Source organism: Mytilus trossulus, unplaced genomic scaffold (assembly GCF_036588685.1).
Source record: "Mytilus trossulus isolate FHL-02 unplaced genomic scaffold, PNRI_Mtr1.1.1.hap1 h1tg000085l___fragment_1__unscaffolded, whole genome shotgun sequence".
In the NCBI taxonomy this organism is placed as follows: domain Eukaryota; kingdom Metazoa; phylum Mollusca; class Bivalvia; order Mytilida; family Mytilidae; genus Mytilus; species Mytilus trossulus.
In genome coordinates this window covers 1,154,470-1,174,645 of record NW_026963295.1, presented here as the reverse complement: position 1 = coordinate 1,174,645, position 20,176 = coordinate 1,154,470, and the positions used below count along the sequence as shown (strand labels likewise).

General features: G+C 32.5%; 1 protein-coding gene across 1 annotated transcript; it reads left to right on the top strand.

Annotated features, from left to right (window-relative positions):
- Positions 1-2,488: 2,488 nt before the first annotated feature.
- Positions 2,489-7,844, top strand: LOC134699751 (transient receptor potential cation channel subfamily M member 1-like). The gene is made up of 6 exons (XM_063561177.1): positions 2,489-2,748; positions 3,474-3,648; positions 4,559-4,715; positions 5,717-5,901; positions 7,169-7,298; positions 7,642-7,844. The coding sequence occupies exons 1-6, from the start codon at positions 2,536-2,538 to the stop codon at positions 7,820-7,822; spliced, it is 1,041 nt and encodes a 346-aa protein (XP_063417247.1). The 5' UTR covers positions 2,489-2,535; the 3' UTR covers positions 7,823-7,844.
- The last annotated feature ends 12,332 nt before the right edge of the window (positions 7,845-20,176 follow it).

Sequence of the window (20,176 nt, the reverse complement as noted above, 5' to 3'; positions counted from 1 at the left end):
ATATCACAAACAGAATTTGAAAGGTGTTTTATCGTTCACTTCACTTTGAACGACGGTAGAGGTTTGATAAACAAGTAAAGACCGTTTGATGCATTTGTTGTTTGAATGGTTTATGTTTAAGACTGCTCACTACTCTGTTTTAAAGAAACCAACTTTTTAAAAGTGTGTTACAGATTGATAGTATATAAATCAAGGAGCTGAAAGACACATAACACTAAGGATCCTTGTACTAATTTTGAGATATAAGGCATTGAAATTTTGTAGGGATATAACTCTCTCTAGTCTAGATTTTTCATACCGTTCTCATTATCAACGTTGTCAATATATTGGAATTTGATGCGACTATCATACAATTGAGAAGTTTAGCTAGCTATAAAACGAAGTTAAATCCACCATTGTGTACATCAGAAAATGCCTTTACCAAGTCAGGAATATGAAAGTTGTTATCCATTTGCTTGATGTGTTTGAGCTTTGATTTTGCTATTTGATTAATGACTTTGCGTTTTGAATTATAAAATGAATAGTAGGAGTAATTGAGGATTCTTTTGTATTGGCACTTCATGAATAAAACCAGAGGATTCCGAATATTTTGCCAGAACTAAAAAAGTAGAGGAGCAAAAAGTCACCTAGCATGATTTCTAGTACAAATTATAAGAAAGGATAACTCGAGTAACAAAAATGTTTAACAAACTGATTTTCAATGGAAGTCATCGATTCAATTTTTTAAAATGATTTGGCTGACCAAAAAAAAGCTCTCAAGATCATTTAGTGTTATAAAATCAGAAAAGGTACTCTGTGGCCTGGACGGAGAGTTGTCTCATTGGCACTCATACCACATGTTTGAACAGTTATTGTTAATTTTCAAGATATCAAACCTAACGTCTATACTCAAACTCTGTACTCCACAATATTTTGTTCTGAGGCTACCGGAAATTTCAATTTCGCAGCTACTCAACAGTATTTTTACAGGTAAAATTCCCATGGTGTATCTCTTAGAAAGATCTATTCCATTGTAGATAAGAAACTGAAAACAAAAAAGGGAAAAGGTTTGGTTCCATTAAAACGTTTTATCCCGCTGCAAATGTTTGCACCTGTCCCAAGTCAGGATTCTGATGTACAGTAGTTGTCGTTATTTGTGAAATTTTTACGTGTTTCTCGTTTCTCGTTTTGCATATACTGTGAAAGTACTTTTATTCGTGGGGTACCAATTTTCGTGGTTTTCGTGGATGACTGTATCCAATAATTTAAGTGTACAAAGAAACAAAACAACCATTGCCCAAATCAAGTTATGGAAAGATCCCCATCGGTAGGTTTGACTTTTGATATGATCTAGAGAAATATTGAATTACGGCAAATCTGAGTACACTTTAATAGCAGTCACAGAACTACAACCGCATGCAGGATTATATCCATTTAATCTTTAATAACCTAAACTGTACAACGTTTGATATTTTTCTATTCTCATAAATATAATGATTTGATCGACGAAAGTCAGATTTCCGGTATTGATGTGCCAGTATGATAAAGTGTTCATTTTATATCCTCATAGTTCTCGTATATATGGGAAATAACAATTTCATGCTTGGCTTGATTTTGATAATAATTATTTGACAATTCAAGATACGTTTAAAGCATTTGTTTATGTTACTGTTTTCTTAAGGTGACATGTTTATGGCCTAATTACATGTAACACCTTTGATGGTCTTCAATCTGTTGATCACTTTATCATGGGTTAATTAGTGTTATCACTACGATTTACACGGATAAATGTTTACTTTGCAATTTCCTTCAATCAAGACTATTTGTAACCTTCGTTTCAAAAGGCATTAATGTTCAATTATTTTTTTTATTAGAAAACTAAAAATTCACGAATTTAAAACCCCACGAACATGTTAATATTGATCAAACCACGAAAATTGATACTCACGAATTAAAGTACTTTCACAGTAAATTAGATCGCTGATTTCTCCGTTTGAATGGTTTAACACTAGAAATTGTTGGGCTCTTGATAGCTTTTTGTTCGGTGTGAGCCAATGCTCCGTGTTGAAGGCCGTGCATTGACCTAGAATTGTTTACTATCATAAATTAATGTTTTGATGGAGAGTTGTCTCATTAGCACTAACATCACATCTTCCTATATCAATATGCATGTAGAATAATGATACATGAGATACCAATGATGTAAACTAATTTTTGTGTTGGCCAAAAGGAAAACAAAGTCTTTCGAAAAATGTGTGTGTGTGTGTTACGTGTTAAGTATTTTTGATGACCTATCGTGATCAATAAAATCACAAGAGGATATACAATGCGCCATATATACTTCTATCTAGTATTCTTCAATGTGGGATAAAGGCAATGATTCAATATTTGGTATGCTACCTTTTACTGAAGGGTCTATAACCTTGTATTATATTGATCTACTATGAACGTATACCCAACATCAACTTTATCTATGTTAAACGAAACACTTTCTTTCAGGCTATTGTTATGAGGATCTTTCAAAATTTCGAGTGGAGGCAACTGAGCCTGAATGCAATGACCTGGTTCTCCTTTTGGACACTGTTTGAAATGTTGATGTACTTAATGTTTATTACGTCTGTATTTCTTCGATTAACAATGCCAGCTGGGAGTTTTCATAATGCACGAATGATGTATGCAGTAACATTAGGAACATTTATCATCAACAGCATGCAGTTTTTTCTTGTTTCCAAACAAATTGGACCGAAAGTTATTATGATTGGAAGAATGGTTAGTAAGGATAACGTAGTTTCTCTGTTAATTATTCTTGACGTTAACAAAAATACTGTGGATTCAATAGTATGTGTTTTTTAACAGTTATCGTGGATTTCTATGTTAGATTGAATTCTGATTATTTTAATAAGGTATGAATTTGCCAAATGTTTAAGTTATCACTTTGGAAATATCACGGATTTTTTCCCTTCAAATCACAAAAATTGCTACCCACGATACAACTGATGATACTGTTTGGACAAATAAAGACTAAGCAACACCAACACCACCAAAAACTGCGGGTTATATAATGTGTCCGGAAGGGTAAGCAGATCATGCTTTACAAACTTTACTCACAAGTTCCTGATAAATCTATATTTTATTTTTTGTTGAAATTTTATTATCATTGATACCAAGATTGGAATTTTGTATTTGCGACAGACGCGTGATTCGTCTACGAAAGACTTATCAGTGACGCTCGAATAAAAAAAAGTTAGAAAGCCAACGAAGTGTGAAATTGAAGAGCATTGCGGACTAAATATTCCTTCATGTTTTGTCAAATACAGCTAATAAAGGTAATCTTTTTCTAAGGTGTGCAAGAGATCATCTATTCTTATATAAGCATACAGATGTTCAAATTAAATAAAAGCAAAAAATAAATTAAAAAATCTATTTGAACCAAAGGTAAATGTGATCCTTTATTTGTAATTACAACATACTGTATGAACCTTAATTTCTTGTAGATGTTCGACGTCATTTTCTTCATCTTAATATTTGCTGTGTTTTTATTTGGCTTTGGAGTCATTTACCAAGCAACTATGTACCCAAATACAGAACCTGGATTTCCACTTTTTCAGAATATCATTTTTTTGCCATACTGGCAGTTGTATGGAGAATTGTTCCTAGAACAATTTTACGGTAACTTATGTATTTACAGCCGTTGTTAACGTGTAAATAGTTCAGTTCTGTCAATAAATCAGTCACTGCAAATATTATCTTTGTAAAATGAATAATATAACACTTTTTGTAACGGGATGATAAATAATTCAAATTCCGATTCAATTCAGAAGATTTTTTTGGTCTTGAGGTAATATATATAAAATGTTTAAAATATAAACATGATAAAATATATAAAATATACAAAATATATAAAATATATAAAATATATAAAATATATAAAATATATAAAATATATTAAATATATAAAATATATTAAAGCATCAAGTAACTTTTTTTCTATTCGTTCGATGTGTTTGGTAGTTTGATTCTGCCAATTAACAAGTTTTGAATGTTAATTTAATTCGGTATTTTTAGGGGGAGGGTTGTATTAGCTTGTAGCTTTTCTGATGTAAGCATTAATCGTACTTGTTTTTATGCAAACGTATTCACTTTTATTCGTTGTTGAAATAACTATTGCACTGCATGGAAATAACTGTATGTATTTATGCAAATTGTTATTTTATAATGGGACTTACAAGAAAGATAAACTTCAAAATGTTCTAGACAGGAGATCCAAACAATGTTGTATAATGCTTAGTTTATGTGTGTGTTACATTCTAATGTTGTGTTTCTGTTGTGTCGTTGTTCTCCTCTTATATTTTATTGGTTTCCCTTAGTTTGTAACCCGGATTTGTTTTTTCTTTCGATTTATGAGTTTCGAACAGCGGTATACTAATGTTGCCTTTATTTGTGACAATATCAATATAAGTTTGTAAGTTGAATTTAAATATATAAGATAATAAACTAAGAAAATATAAATGAAAAGAAGAAATGAATTTCTAAACAATACAGTCATTTTTGTATATGTTGTTACTGCTATTTTAATAAGGAGCACTACCAGACGACTGTACTGAAAATATAGAACTATACAGTAATGGGACTATGGATAGATGTCCTGAAAGAAACCAGATAAATACATTTGTACTGGCTGTTTACATGGTGGTAACACATATAGTTCTGGTAAATCTTCTAATTGCTATGTTTACGTAAGTATGATAAATAATTAAGACCATTTGATGTATAGTTAGCTTGTACTTTGAATTTTGTGTTAAAGAGAAGCTAGGAATATTGCATTTCAAAAGTTGAAAAATAAATTTAAATTACCATGGAAAATACAACAAAAGAAAGACGACCATAAGAATATAAAAACAAAAGACAAAAAAACTAAAGACTGAGCAATTCGACCCTTATAAAAACCAGCATTGTATATCAGATAACAAATGGATATAGATCATTTGCATTTTTTCTGTTCTATTTTATGTCTTCAGACGATGCTTAGCTAAATCAACCATGTTAAATACTTGTTGTAAACATACAAAACCTGTTTTTTTTATTTCTTGCAGTATTTACTTATCAAAAAAAATTTAGGACTTGCTACTTCTTTGCAATTGATGAAAAAGCCAGATAAAAAAATGTATATTAATAATTTCCACAAATAGTTACTAGAATATTAAATGCGTGTTTTCTAAATGCATGTACAGGTGCATATTCTCTTTCTGTAAAGGACCATTTCAGCAGCGGCTGCATATATAGTAGTTTTTCCTCATCTATACGATATCTATGGTTTTACGTTAAGGATAGTCACTAATTACATGCATGGTAACGATTTTGTTTGTTTTCACATTCTGTTTGATTTTTTTCTATTTGCACTCGGAACCCTCTCTTTTTATACAACGTTCTGCACGGTCGGAATCTTTGTATAGGTATTGACATCACTGTTCTTCTACTAAAAAAACGATTGTACAGAATCCGGAATTCCTACTCTGACTATCAATCTGAGAACAGATGTCCCTCATCTTGAAAACTTTAGGTTTGACAATGTAACAATTTGTATTTTATAAGAAATTTTGAAAAGACGTCAATTGACATAGAAGTAAAAGCGTAGATATAAAAATAACGAACATTGTATGTAAAATTGATAATAGGCAAATTATAATAATGCCTATGTAAATATATAAATTTGCATTTTGTCTTCATTTAATTGTAGACATACGTTTACAAAAGTTCAAGACAACAACGAACTGGTTTGGAAATTCCACAGATTTTCGCTCATTGAGGAGTATTATGATAGATCGTCTTTGGTACCACCATTTATTATCCTTAGTCATCTCAGGACATTTATTTTGCACATCAAAAATCGATGTACAGGAAACAAAAGAAAAAACAAGTTCAGTAAGTGATACGTATTTATTACAAATGAAGTATATTAATTGTCAATAATCAACGGCATCAATAAGCAAAATGGAATGAATAGGTCTACGTGGTCCTCAATTAAAGATAAAAAGCTATTAAATCTGCCAAGCGTTCAATACACCTTATCGCTATTTGTCCGCCATTACTAGATATCACACAGGTTCTCGTAAAATGTTGACGTCATTAAACAAAACATCTGACGCCACAATGGAAAAGTGATTGTTGTATGCGTCAAAAGGTCGAGCGGCCGGGTCGGCCGGCCTAGTAGGGTAATAGCGATAAGGTGTATTGTATCGAGTGATTCTTCTATAAATTTAATTGTCTAATGTGAATAAAATAATTCAGAAAAGAGATTTGCCCTGCTGTTATCACAACGTTTTCCTTATAACGTAAAACCCTACTAAACGTGTTCTTTGTGCTAAAAAATCAGATCATCGCTGGTACATTTTTTTCTTATGGTCATTTTCAACATTGATTCTATAATTTGGTGGATTTTTTTTTAGAGGGGGGGGTGCTTGTTCAACATAAGGGACAAAGTTATATGCACTATGATTCCAGTTAAATAGAGTCCTAGAATTTTGACTGCTACAAGAAAATGTTTGCCATTAAGCAGTCCATTTACTAGATAATCAAAATGTGTCAATGGTTTTTTTACCTTTGTCGCAATTGTGATGTATTGACTCCGGTTAATTGTCATGAAGTTTGTAGAGATCCTTTCATAGGATATGTGGTACCTATCTATGATTCAAAATCAAGCTATGCACGGCACATAAAGCAAAGCAACAGTTATTATATTGCTGTTCAAATTTTATAAATGGTTGCCCTCATTGTTTCTCTATATTAGTATAGTAAACATAGCATTCCCTGAATATACATGTACTGTATCTATCGAATCATTTAGTGCCTACTGATTCTTAAATATTAGTCTTGCCACGTCTACTTGTTTTCATAAATCGTGCGACAAACCAAACTGCTGACACTTTTTACAATCGGACTAAGTCTATAACATTTATGTTGTCATGAGACATATATAATTTAGATATCCAAGTTTTTGGCTTTTGTATTGCTTTAATAATCCCCTATTAATTTATACCAGTGTTATGGAAAGCTATTTATTTTGGAACTGAGTAGCGAACTTGTTCGTGTTTTACATTATTTTTTTTAAATATCAAATGCATACACAAATCTATCTATCACGTCATTTTGAAGAATAAAAAAATCAACACTTTGAAAATCTTTTTTACAGAAATTACGGGCAAGGATGCAGAAAATGAAAAATTAGCTATTCTAGAAAAAGATGCAGTATACAGTCATTTGAATTCGTCAACTCGATTACGGAGACGTCGGGCCAAAAATATGGATGCTGAAAAGGACGGGTATGTTCTGTTCTCATATTTCAGTTTTTTTTTAACGACATTACTTTTATATTCATCTTTGTTCAATCCATTCGTAAAAATCATTTCAAGTTATGTTCAGAATTTTATTAGGAATATTTAGAATAACAAATCTCTACATTTTAACAAATCTTTCAGACTTCGGGTTTTAGAAATCTGATAAACGATGAAGGAATTGATTAACATATAATTTAATTTCAGATTTCTTTTCGTTCATGCTACCAATAAGGAATAGGAAAAGACTAGATAAAGCCTGTTTTATTAAAGTTTAGAGTTTGTAAAACTTTAGAAATAGTATTTGAAATTCCTATTATTATTCTTTCAGGTTTGAAGCTATTTATGAAAAAGATACAGAACTCAGCTTGCAAGAACAAATTCACGTTTTGTCGTCTGACGTAGATATAATGCAGAAGGATTTAGAGGAGACGTTGAAGACTGTTAAACAAATAATGACGCTAAAACAGAATGTATTGATAGTAGAGGTTCCTAGAGGTTTAAACAGTTAAAATATTAACCAATGAAAGTAGATATAAGGGCCCTGTGAACGAATATTAACCAATGAAAGTAGATATAAGGGCCCTGTCAACGTATAATAAACATGACATTAAATAAAATAATTAGTTTTAAAGCAGAAAATCTAGCTGAAGTCGCACCTTGACAAAAGCTGAGACTCTTCATTCCATTTCTATTAGACTCGTTTTTGTTTTAATATGATTGTCATACACCTAATCGATATTTATTCCATTCCGGATAAGTTCCAAAATTACACAACTTTTCCATGCAGTTGAAGCTATTTGGTACCCTGTTGAAACAATTCACCATGTATGATACTTTTTAATGAGACATGTTTAAACTACCGTAAGCATGGTAAATACTTCAAACAAATTTATTTTTTTCACTTCAATTTTATTTTTAATAAGCAGATAAGGGAATCATACTCTATCATAGTTTCTCGACGATTGCTTTCAAAAGTTTTTCCTCCCTCAGCTCATTATTAATGACCTCTACTATCGGCGGGCTGACCCAAACAGGAAGTTGTGTAAATGACTGTTTTTCCCGGAATGGATTAAATAGCGATAAGGTGTATTTCCTGTATTGTTTAACATGAGAGTCACTCTCGCCGGATTGGCATCTAATCATATCGTTTGTTATGTTTTCAGAAATCCTAGTCAGAAGGGGACTTCGATTTTAATTGTATTCGATAACTTATTCTAGCTTATATTTAGGTTAATGTGTATAATATTTATGCATTGAATTGGAATAACAAGATAGTTAGCAACCAATGCATTAGAATACATGTTGGAAAAGAGAGATATTCAATTTTCAAACGGTTTTATGTAGATATAAATTTAAGAGCAATATTCCACGGCTAATCGAAGCTTTAATGATAGAAAAGATGTAAATGCATTTCGAAATATTGTTTTATTGATTCTATTATATTATGTTTTTCATAAACAGTAAATTTAAATGTGCTTTTTTTAGAAACTTTATTCTATATCATTTTTGTATTTACTTTTTGTATTTACTAACAATCCGACGCATGTCAACAACATGTGTCAATACAATAGTTTTGCCAATCGTTTATTGTGAAAAAATACTTTTATTCTATGAAATTAAAACAGACTTTTAAAAGGTTAAACAGTTAAAGTTTATACGACTCCGTAAACGTAGGCGTACATCAAAATGTTTTATCTTTGTGGCAGATCAAATGAAACCATCAATACCTTCTTTTCAACCAAAATCTCCAAAATAAAAGCAGCAAATACGCATGTTTTCAATTAGTGAACAGAAAGTTTTATATCGGAAGGGTATGAATGCAAATGCAATTTCACAATTTTCCAAACATGTTATATCTGACTGAACCTATCCTAGTATGTGTTTTTATTCAGCACCTTTTATGACTTTCACAATTTCAAAAACTATTAATCATTTAGTTTGATAAATATCAAATTGAACCTTTTTAAGAAGTATATGTTCATTTTGGTAACCAATAAAAAGAGAATGAGAATGGAAATGAAGAATATGTCAAAGAGACAACATTTAGTTGAGCATATATATTGTTAGCAAAAAAGGTTTTAGTACGCTGACATTTGCAATTCATCATATCTCTGCAATTTACTTTGTAATAATGTAATTTTACCTTAACAATGTAGTATTTCACCTGTCGATGTAGTTTTGTTTTCAAATAAATATAAATTAACATTTTCAGCTGTTTATAATTCAAGACTAAGTATATGAATTATATGGAGTGATATAAAAGTTAACGGCATTCTTTCTGACACCAATAAACTAGCATTATTCATATCATTTAAATCTCATGTTAACTTTGTCTTTAATAAAGCGTATACTTATGCTAAAACTACACTGAGGTTTCCTTCTCACATCTAGCGTACGTTCCATACTGCGGTAATTCCGTCTAAGTGTCCAGTCAACGAAAGTATTGGTGTTTCAGGGAAACTGTCTAGAAGCATTTGCATTCGTTCAGTGTAATCGAAAATACTAATAACAAAACAATAACAATCAAACCCAATGAGTAAACAAAGACTCACAAAACCAAAGGACATTTACATCAACATTTATAAATAATAATAAAGAAACAACACGAACTCCACTAAAAACGGGGAGTGAAGTCAGCTGATCCGGAAGGGTAAGCATTTCATGAACCGTATACGGCAACCGTCGTTTTATTACTTTGTAACAAATTAGTCAAAGCAATATTGCTCCAGATGAATTTTCCAATCAGAATGACTTTGCGATCTGATGCAGTTCAGAGCATGACATACGCTTCTATCAAACGGTGTCAGAGGAGTGGGGTTAAGAGATGGTGTTCCAAGTGTCTGAACAAAAGTAATCTAAATATATTCGTCTTAAAATGATCATATGCTATGATTTAGACAACTGCATGTACTAATGATGACAACATAGATTCTTGAACTCTAACAGAAAAGGAATTGTATCCAAAAGATGTCTTTATGTCAACATTCTCAACAAATAGCAAGGCATACATGTATATCATGTGAAAAAATGTGTTAGTGAAGGTTTGTTTTGAAAACTGCTCTCATATTGACCGTCATGGTAAGAGGTTGCTTTGAAGAGGACAGAATTTTAAAATATGATACGTGTTTCAAAAATTAAAAAAAAACATACAACTTTATTTTATATATCAAAGGATATATGTTCACTTAACATGCTTCGTGCGACATTGATTGTACAATTGAGAAAACAGTAGATAGATAAGGATGTGAGACATACAGATCAGTACTCAGTGTATCTTGGTTGTTAGGATCAACAAGTACATGGCCACGTCAACTCTGTGCTTTTGTTAGATGTATTTCTATCCATCTATTGAGTTTAGCCTTTTTCAACTGAGTTTTATAGTTCGTTCTTATGTTGTAATGTTACACCACTGTCCCAATTTATGGGGAGGGAAGGGATCTCGCTAACATGGTTTCCCCCGCCACATTCTGTATGTGTGTGCCTGTCCCAAGTCAGGAGCCTGTAATTCAGTGGCTGTCATTTGTTGATGTAATACATGTTTAATTTTTGTTCATTTTTTTGTACATAAACTAGGCCGTTAGTTTTCTCATTTGAATTGTGTTACACTTGTCATTTCAGGGTCTTTTATAGCGGAATATGTGATATAAGCTTTGCTTTGAAAGCCGTATGGTGACCTAATAGTTGTTAAATTCTGTGTCATCTTGGTCTCTAGTAGAGAGTTTTTTTCACTGGTAATCATATCGCATCTGTTTTTATACTTTTAACAAATACTCCAAATTTGAAATTTTAAATAATAATAATTCGTCTTTGTTCCACTAAAAATGCTAACGTAAAAACAGAAATATATATCAGCGAGGTAAAGCAATGCTTCTCAGATTCACACAAAACATAATCATGATACTCTTAATCATTATCAAGATATTTCATTTCTGTTTTTACAACATATTATTTAACGTTTAGATGCCACGTTCTGTAACAAACAATAGGCAACGGAACAAACTGTGTTCCTCTACTTGTTCGACTTGTCCCATGGTTGATGTACGGCTGATTTCAAATAAGACCTAATATGTTTTCAGAAGAAAAAAAAGGTGCTAGCTAAATTTTTCATTTCTTTTTTGTATCTTTCGCTCCTATTTTTAGCATCACTATTATATTAAAACTTTATTGTCAACATTTATTGGGGAACTGGACACCTATATTTACCTTTTAAAGTCAAACCTTTTTGTTCCGGGAAGATTTAGAAACAGAAAGAAAAGCAACTCTTGCCGAGGTTTTCTCTTTATGTATGTGTAACGAGTGCACATACATTTAGTAACTCCAACAATGTACATCTATTGTTTATATCATTCAGTTTACAACTGTGGCTTTAATGTTTAGTTTTTAAATCCAAGTCTCTGACTCTTTACATTTTTCAAAGAAATCTACATAGTTTCAACGTGGATCGCGAAGTGGTTACGGCAGAAACAGAAATATTCTCAGTACCGCTTGCTGATGTTGCTTATGGGAAAGATTTTAACTGATTCGCTCATTAAATACGTTTAGATATGAAAAGTCTATCAAATATACCCAAAAAATGTCACTTTTCTGATGTTTTGTTTCCAAAAATGAAAGTGGCCGCATCAAATACAACTTACACTTCCATATTAAGAATGAACACGAATGCGGCCACTTTCTTTAAAGACGGAAACCGTCTAAAATTTAACTTAAATGATAAAATTGTGAAGATGTCAATAATGAAGCATGACTTAATGATGATAGTTCCCGATATATGTGCATTGTATTGTCAAAAACAGACCGTATTTATTTAGCAGAAGCATTCTACTTTGCAATAAATAACTTAAAGTATACATTTTAACAAATTTGTCAAACTGCTATATTTTGGGGCCAAAAAAGGGGTCTTACTGAACTTACTCCTTTTTCTGAAGCACAAGCTATGCTATTATATGAGATAAGATTTTAAGAGACTGTCAAAAATAAGTTGTTTGTATGATATTAATTTTTGCTAGTGTAAGCGGAATAAAAAATAGAGCGTATTCCATTTAACAGCTTTTAAATTTTTAACAGAATAGAATACGGCCATACGGTTGCAAGTAATTGCTCACCTCTACTTTATTTGACCTCTGTTGGATAGTTGTCTTTTTTGCAATCATACCGTCGCATATATCCATATTTTTTATCAATCATGGTATATGAAAACAATGCCAATTAACTTACGTATGAAATTACGTATATCATGTGAGTATTTTGGCGAAGAAAACACATTAAGCTTTTGGGTTTACGATTGCGTTTCTTTTTTTCTTTTTTTAAAGAAAGCAACTTGTGGTATATGTTTAGCCATATTAGCAATCTTGGTTGGCAAGTGTTTTCATTGAACACATTTTTAACCTATATACCTAAATGATGATTTTGGGCGAGTGGTATACCATTTAGTCCTGGAGGTTCAGAAGAAATTTTTGGAAAAGTAAACGGAATCAAAATGATGTTAAAAGCCCACTTGGCACTTTTTGCAAGTTAAGCTAGAAATAGACCTGTTCATGAATATCATAGCTCTTGTTCCTAAAGAAAACTTAATTTTGCTAGATGATAAAACGTTTAAGAGTTCAAGGACTTCATTGTTCGTTTATTAATCATTTAATAACACCATTTGTTAAGCACAAAAAATCGTAAAATTATACTTTACTTTTTATTATATCACGCTTGCTAATTTCGTTATTTTAGGGGTACTGTTCACCACATTACCACTTTCAAATGATGTACCGTCTATGATGCAATGATTATATTTAACACCATTTAAGTACAGTTGTATCTGACATTATCATTTCAACTTTAAAGAAAATACATGAACTGTATAATTTTACAATGATTTGTTCACTGGATTTACGAGATTAAAATATCGGTAATAACAAAGCATTTTATCAATTACCGATTTAAATTTTACGCAGTTTTACACGCACATTGTTGTGCATATTTTAAAACCCATAATTAGGTCTTTTGACTTTTTCATTTACTTATGGGGCCTCTTATCATTACCGCTTCAAATGTTGCATCGTTCTACATGCACATATGTGCCCGTATTTCATGATATCAGATCTTAGAAATAAAACATATGAACGAATAAATATTTCATAGTTTTCAAAGTTTCAAAAACTTTTTAGGCATCGCGTCGTGACTACAAAAAGGAATAGTTAATCTTTATAGGAGCAATTATGTCGACTTATAATGTAATTGAAGATAAGACCAAAGACCCAACAGTCAGGGTCTAGATCTGCGTTGGGGTTCATTTCTGTATTTAAAAAAAAATGTTACTATTTACTATTCTTTACAAATTGTGTACATTACTCTTTATTCTTGAAATTGTACCTCGCCTATAGTTTCTATTAATGTTGTGGTCTTTTTTTCTGTATTAATTAATTTGTTGAAACTTATTTCTATACAATTGTCCCATAATTCTCTATTTTGTAAAACCCATTCAGACCCTCCTAAGCGTTAATGTGTTTATAGTAATATGTATTTCCACTCACGGCAATAACGATTTTGAGTCAGTTTAAGCTTTGGAGATGTATGAATACGCAGCCGCGTCACGTCGTAATGGGGATATTAAATCCTGTACCGCGTATAAATTCTCACGATCAATTTAATCTTTTAAAAGAAACATAGGTAATCCCATACAATTTTTTGAGATGGGTATACCAGTAGTAAATTTCACAAGAAATATTGAACATTTGTGTTTTCCTCGAGACAAAATGTCGAGAGGCAAAATTATTTACCTCTGTCCGTCCGCCAGTCTGTCCGTTTGTCCGTACAGTTAACTCTAGAGATTAATGTATGGCTTTTCCAGCTATTTCTTCCAATAGTCTGGAGCCACAACTTGATTGTTTTGTAGGTGCTTTCTACACATAATAGAGATTTGCTTATCCAAAAAATTTATATTTTCTAAAAATGACAGGTGATTGGATTTCTTTTTTGTTGTACTTGCTCGGAGAGATTAGTCCGGCTATCTACTTCCATAGTTTTTGTGCTAAGGCTTTATATTTCGATTTTTTGCAAATATTCTCACAATTGACAACATGTTATTTTATTTTTTTTGTATTAAAGCTCAGAACGGGCAAGACCCGGTTGTTGGACTTCATTTCCTTTTCACTTGCTTTACAATGGAAAACATTGTTAGTATTACTACAGTTTATTGTGCCTAATGCAATAAATAAGATTTAGTAGTAATTTTAAATACTTGATAAATACCTTGAAAATGAAGTTGGTGACCTCTCAAACTGGAAACTTGAAACTAGACATTTTGTCCTTCAATTGTAGACATTCAAGCAGATTAAAAATAAAAGATGGATCATCATACATGTACATAGTGTTAAACTTATAATTTCTTTTTGTCAGGTTGGCGAAGAACATATGTCTTACAGTCAGTGCGACAATTTCAAGTTGTACTTCGACCTTAAACTGGTTCGTCAAATCTAAAGTATGAGGAACTATACTAAGTATCATGCATATATAAGGGCAGAGAGGGCACCGTCTATATGTAATTTATATGTTCATAAACAAGCGAGAAAAAATCAGCTTTTCTAACCTTTGCGATCAATTAACCGATATTTTCTAAGCTTTTGGGCATTAAAGAAGATATTTATTTACCATTATAATTGGTAGTAGGGAAATTTTTCTCCTTTTTATCACATAGAATAAAGTTTTGCTTCACACCGCCACCCCCCTTTTCTCTCCCAACCACACCCCCTTTTTCAAGAATTTTTGGAAGACAAATATTCAACAACACTATAAAATGACTTTCGAGTATGAATCCCACGGCAACAATTCTTTCAATTTTATACGTAACTTTATCGAACAAACAAATCCATCTGATATCTGCTGCATGTGTTAGTGTCACTATTGATTGACTTAAGGTAGATTGATCTCTCATCTTGGATTGTACAATCACAGTACAAAATCGGTCTATGTATTTGCCTAAATCTGCAAATTTTGAGACAGATTTGCAATTTAATTGTTAGAAGTTTTTTCTATTTAAAGAAAATTTGTTAATTAATTATATTATACAAAATATTTTAACAAATACCATTTTCTTTGGTTTTGAAATCATTTTTTTCAAATGAGCCATTTAAGGGGAGATAACTCTTTCAGTACAAAATTTATACTGGGCTAATAGTGATTTTTTTTTATATTTACTTGTAGCAAGAAAACAAGTTCGGTGACACCATGTTTTCTTTTTATTTTCTTAAAACATATTCTCACAATTTATTTCAAAATTCTATCTCAAAGAATTTTTTTTATGCACACTAATGTGTTTTTTCATGAACAAACTAACCAAATTTTGGCAATTTTCAACGACTCATAGCTTGAAAAATAGCACGGTGACCCATACTTTTTATTAAATTTTTGAAAAGAGCATAGTAAAATCTTCATTTTGGCAAATAATAAAAAAAATCTTTCTCAAAAAATATATACTGGTGATCTACCTTAATGAAAAGTGCAGTAAAGTTTTATTGGTCAGCGTTCAACCTTTGACATGTGTCATAGCCCACTAATGTTATAAATCATATGTAACCACGCCTTACTCATTAAAATATTTAATCCACTCAAAGCTACGCTTTTCATGATTTAGATAAGTTAATTGAATTTCGTAGGGATATATAACGTTATGTATGGCTTCCCGAATAAAATCTATAAAAATATCGAATATAACGAAAGGAGACTTCTGGTTGGTTTAGTCTATATGTCATAAATGTTCTTATTTCTGTGCAATTTTCTAGATACAAATCAAGCAGATGTGGTAAAAGTATGATTGGCTACTATCCACTTAAGACTACACGATACAGATGCTATCAACTATACATATATAATCAGAACAGCATTTACAATATAGAAAACCAATTCCATATAGTAAGATATAAACGTCATGTTACACAAAATATTTAAAACAATTGCGATAGCTAACTCTCACATTCTTAATTCAATTCAACCTATTTTTCAAAGACACGTGTATTTCTAATAAATGATAATAACATATGCCTCACAATACATTTGACATAATATTTTATGCTGTGGGGCCTCAAAACAAGATAATCTGTATAAACTATCGTTTATCAAAAATTTCAACCTTTTTTCAAAGTAACGTGCACGTAGTCCTTCTGTGAAAAGATCGCCACTTCATACCTAAGTGTACATTTGGTAAACACGAATTGAAATAAATATTTGGAGAACATTTTACCAACATCATACGTCTAGTCTTGTGTTTACAGTCACATGTATATTCTATGACGTGATCGTTATATCATCACTCGCACAGCATCGTGGTGTAAAGTGTTGATTTTGTTGGTCTTTAGAAATAACAATTTATTAAATATCTGGATAACATCTCATTTATTAATCACCTATAGTGGTCATTGTTCACAGCTACATGCACGTTTTCTTTATATGTACATGCATGATACATAATAGTACATTTATTGCTTTGCCAAAAAAGATATTAATATTGATATCTGGAAAAAAAAATATTATTCAATTAATTTTGATCATTGTTAACAGTCTATGACGTGATCGTATGTATCGTTCCTCACAGCACCCAGGTGTAAAATGTTGATTGTGTTGGTCCCTTAAAATAAAAAAAAAAATTATATTTCTGGAAAATCTAATTAATCACATATATTGGCCATTTTTCACAGATGTGTGAACATGTACTTTCTATCAAATGATCGGCACGTAATACCTTATAGTACATGTGGTGCCTTAAAGAACAAGAAGGGACCGCGGTGACGAGTGGTCTAAGTAGCTGCTACTGTAATTACTAGCCGGTCAACACTCAGGTTGTGAGTACGAACCCTTCTCGTGCGGTTACACTCAACTCCAATCTGATGACGGCGTCACACATTGGCGTATAGACCGGCGTGCACCAGACGTACAGAGAAAATTGACTATGTCCGTATACGTTAATTGTACGCCAAATTTCGGAACGATAAGCAATCGTTAAACGTTCAAGTTTGAAGTACGGCCAAATGCAAAGGTATACGCTGGCGAACGCTATAACGCCAAGATTTTCTTTATGCAGCATACAAATTTTCATCCAGATCAAGCGTTTGCACAGCGTATACCTGTATGCTACATGCACGTAATGCATACACTTCAAGCGCGTTGAAAATGGTACAGATAAATTTCAGGCACGTTTAGGGCGAGTTGTATACGCTTCAAGCTTGTTCGATTTTAACTTTGCCGGCGTCACACATTGGTGTATAAACCGGCTTGCACCAGACGTACAGACTTCAAATTTTGACAAAGTCCGTATACGTTAGTTGCGTGCTAGAGGAATGCTAAGCAATCGTTATTCGCGTGCTGATTAAGTTAAAGAACGTCGAAATACAAAGATATACGCTTCGTGAACGCTATAACTCAAAGAAATTTGTATGCAGCATGAACATTTTCATCATACTCAAGCGTTTGCCAAGCTATTGCCAAGCGTATACCTGTAAGCTACTCGCACACACAACGTACGATACAAGCGCGTTGAAAACGCTACTGATAAATTTGAGACACATTTAAGGCACGTTGTATACGCTTCAAGATCGTTCGACTGTTCCTCAAACGTATGCGAGTAAGTTTGTAACAAAACCCCATAAACATATGTTCCAGATACGCTGAAAGCACGGATTATCGCCCCAGATACGTCCGGGACGCATCTGAAATATCTTCAAGAGATTGTTTATCTTTCGTAGCGTGCATTCTATCTACGTTAGACAAACACCAGACATACGCCAATACGCGTTACTTGGATGCCCGCTAAACGCGTAGGTCCGCTTCTTGTTCGTTCAATACACGCATAAAAATCGTTGTGCGCACGATACAAATATGATTGACAGGTTAAATGCATCCACAATTTCTAGCATATATTGGCAGCGTACATGATTTTTACCACTCCCGGCGTACGTTGGAGCTATACGCTGATGTGTGACGCCGGTAATAAACGCATGCGGGTGTGTTTGAAACAAAATCCAATAATTAAACCTCCCACACACTCCGAAAGCTCGTATTATCGTCCCAGATACGTACGGGACGCGTCTGAAATACGTTCAAAAGACTTGTTGTCCTTCGTATAGTGCATTCTATCTACGTTATACAAACGCCAGACATACGCAAACTTACATTACTTGAACGCCCGATAAACGCTTAGGTTCGCTTTTCGTACGCCAAATTCACGCTTAAAACTCCTTGTACACACGATACAGAAATGACTGACAGCTGGTTGAATGCATCCAAAATTACTAGCGTATTGCAAGTGTACATTATGTTTTACCACGCCCGGCTTACGTTGGAGTTATACGCTAATGTGTAATGCCTGTATAATATTAATTGACTAAGATTGTAAGTTTTTCTATCGAAGGTCGTTAATTTTCTCCTGGCATTCCTGCTTTCTCCTCCAATAAAAACGTGAAGCCACGAAATAGCCTAAATGCAGTGCTTACAAATTGTGTTAAAACACAAAAAATAATAAATAAAGACCAAGAATTTGAATATTTATGTGGGGGGAAAAAGCTATTGATGTATTTATTAACTATCAATAGCACATGGGTTCATTGTTAAATTGGGAACATGTGTTTATGTTTATAATAATATTTAAATTATTTTAGCATAATAATAAGTCACCTTAACCAAGCTAAGAGTTTAAAGTTCTTTGTACAGTTGAATTATTCGATAATAATATTTGCTGCACTCGTCTAGGCGAGCTGTTTCCCATATATATGTGTTTAAGTTTTTGTTCATAAATATTTTATTTGAGTTTGAGGGCCCGAATAAGAAAATAATAAGTATTAACAGTCACATGAACGTTCTATGATGTGTTCGATATATATCATCCCTGTAACACCATATTGGTGGAACATTATAATTTTGTTATTCCTTTAACATTAGAATTGAATTATGTATCTCGATAATTTCTCATAGTAAACTTGTGTGCCTTATAGATAAGAGTAAAATATATTTCTTGGGAAAATCTTATAAATTTAGTACTTCTGGTAATTTTTATTCAGTCACGTGTACCTTTCATCAAACGATCGTCATAACATACCTACCTAACATACCAAATTTACACTAGTAATTTTGGGGCCCTTTATAGCTTGTTGTTCGGTGTGAGCCAAGGCTCCGTGTTGAAGGCCGTACTTTAACCTATAATGGTTTACTTTTTAAATTGTTATTTGGATGGAGAGTTGTCTCATTGGCACTCACACCACATCTTCCTATATCTATCTTCTAACAATACCTTCGTATACACTCGTGCCTTTCAACTATCGAACGCTTGCAGAAGTGGTGCGTTCATTTGGCTGTGCGGGATGTATTTAGTTCGCAGTCACGTCCGGCCAGAATGGGGATGTTAAATCCGATGCTTCGTGGAAAAAGAGTGTCACGCTCTTTGCACGTAAAGAACCCTTGCAACAACTCTTTGATGGGTCCGTAGGTCGCTTGTTGCAAGTCAATATTTCTGTCCCTATCCAATATACCTTCATTTTTCCAGTGGCAGTCCGGTAAAACCCCTTTTTGGCCCCAAAATATAGCAGTTTTACAAAATTGTTAAAATGTTAATTTTTAGTTATTTATTGGACAGTTGAATGCTTCTGCTTCATAAATATGGGCTGTTTTTGACAATACAATGCACATATATCGAGTTGTAACACCATTAAGTCATGCTAAATTACTGAAATCTTCAAAATTCTATCATTTTAGTTAAATTGTAGACAGTTTCCGTGTAAAACGAAAATGGCCGCATTCGTATTCATCCTTAATATTGAAATGTAAGTTGTATTTTATGATAATACATAACATATATAAAGATTATGGATGAACACGGATGCGGCCACTTT

Excerpts from the sequence above, each read along its gene's own strand:
- LOC134699751 (XM_063561177.1), top strand. The coding sequence starts at position 2,536 with ATGACCTGGTTCTCCTTTTGGACACTGTTTGAAATGTTGATGTACTTA. Across the intron at positions 3,649-4,558 it reads GTTCCTAGAACAATTTTACG|GAGCACTACCAGACGACTGT; the intron begins GTAACTTATGTA and ends TATTTTAATAAG. Across the intron at positions 7,299-7,641 it reads ATGGATGCTGAAAAGGACGG|GTTTGAAGCTATTTATGAAA; the intron begins GTATGTTCTGTT and ends TTATTCTTTCAG.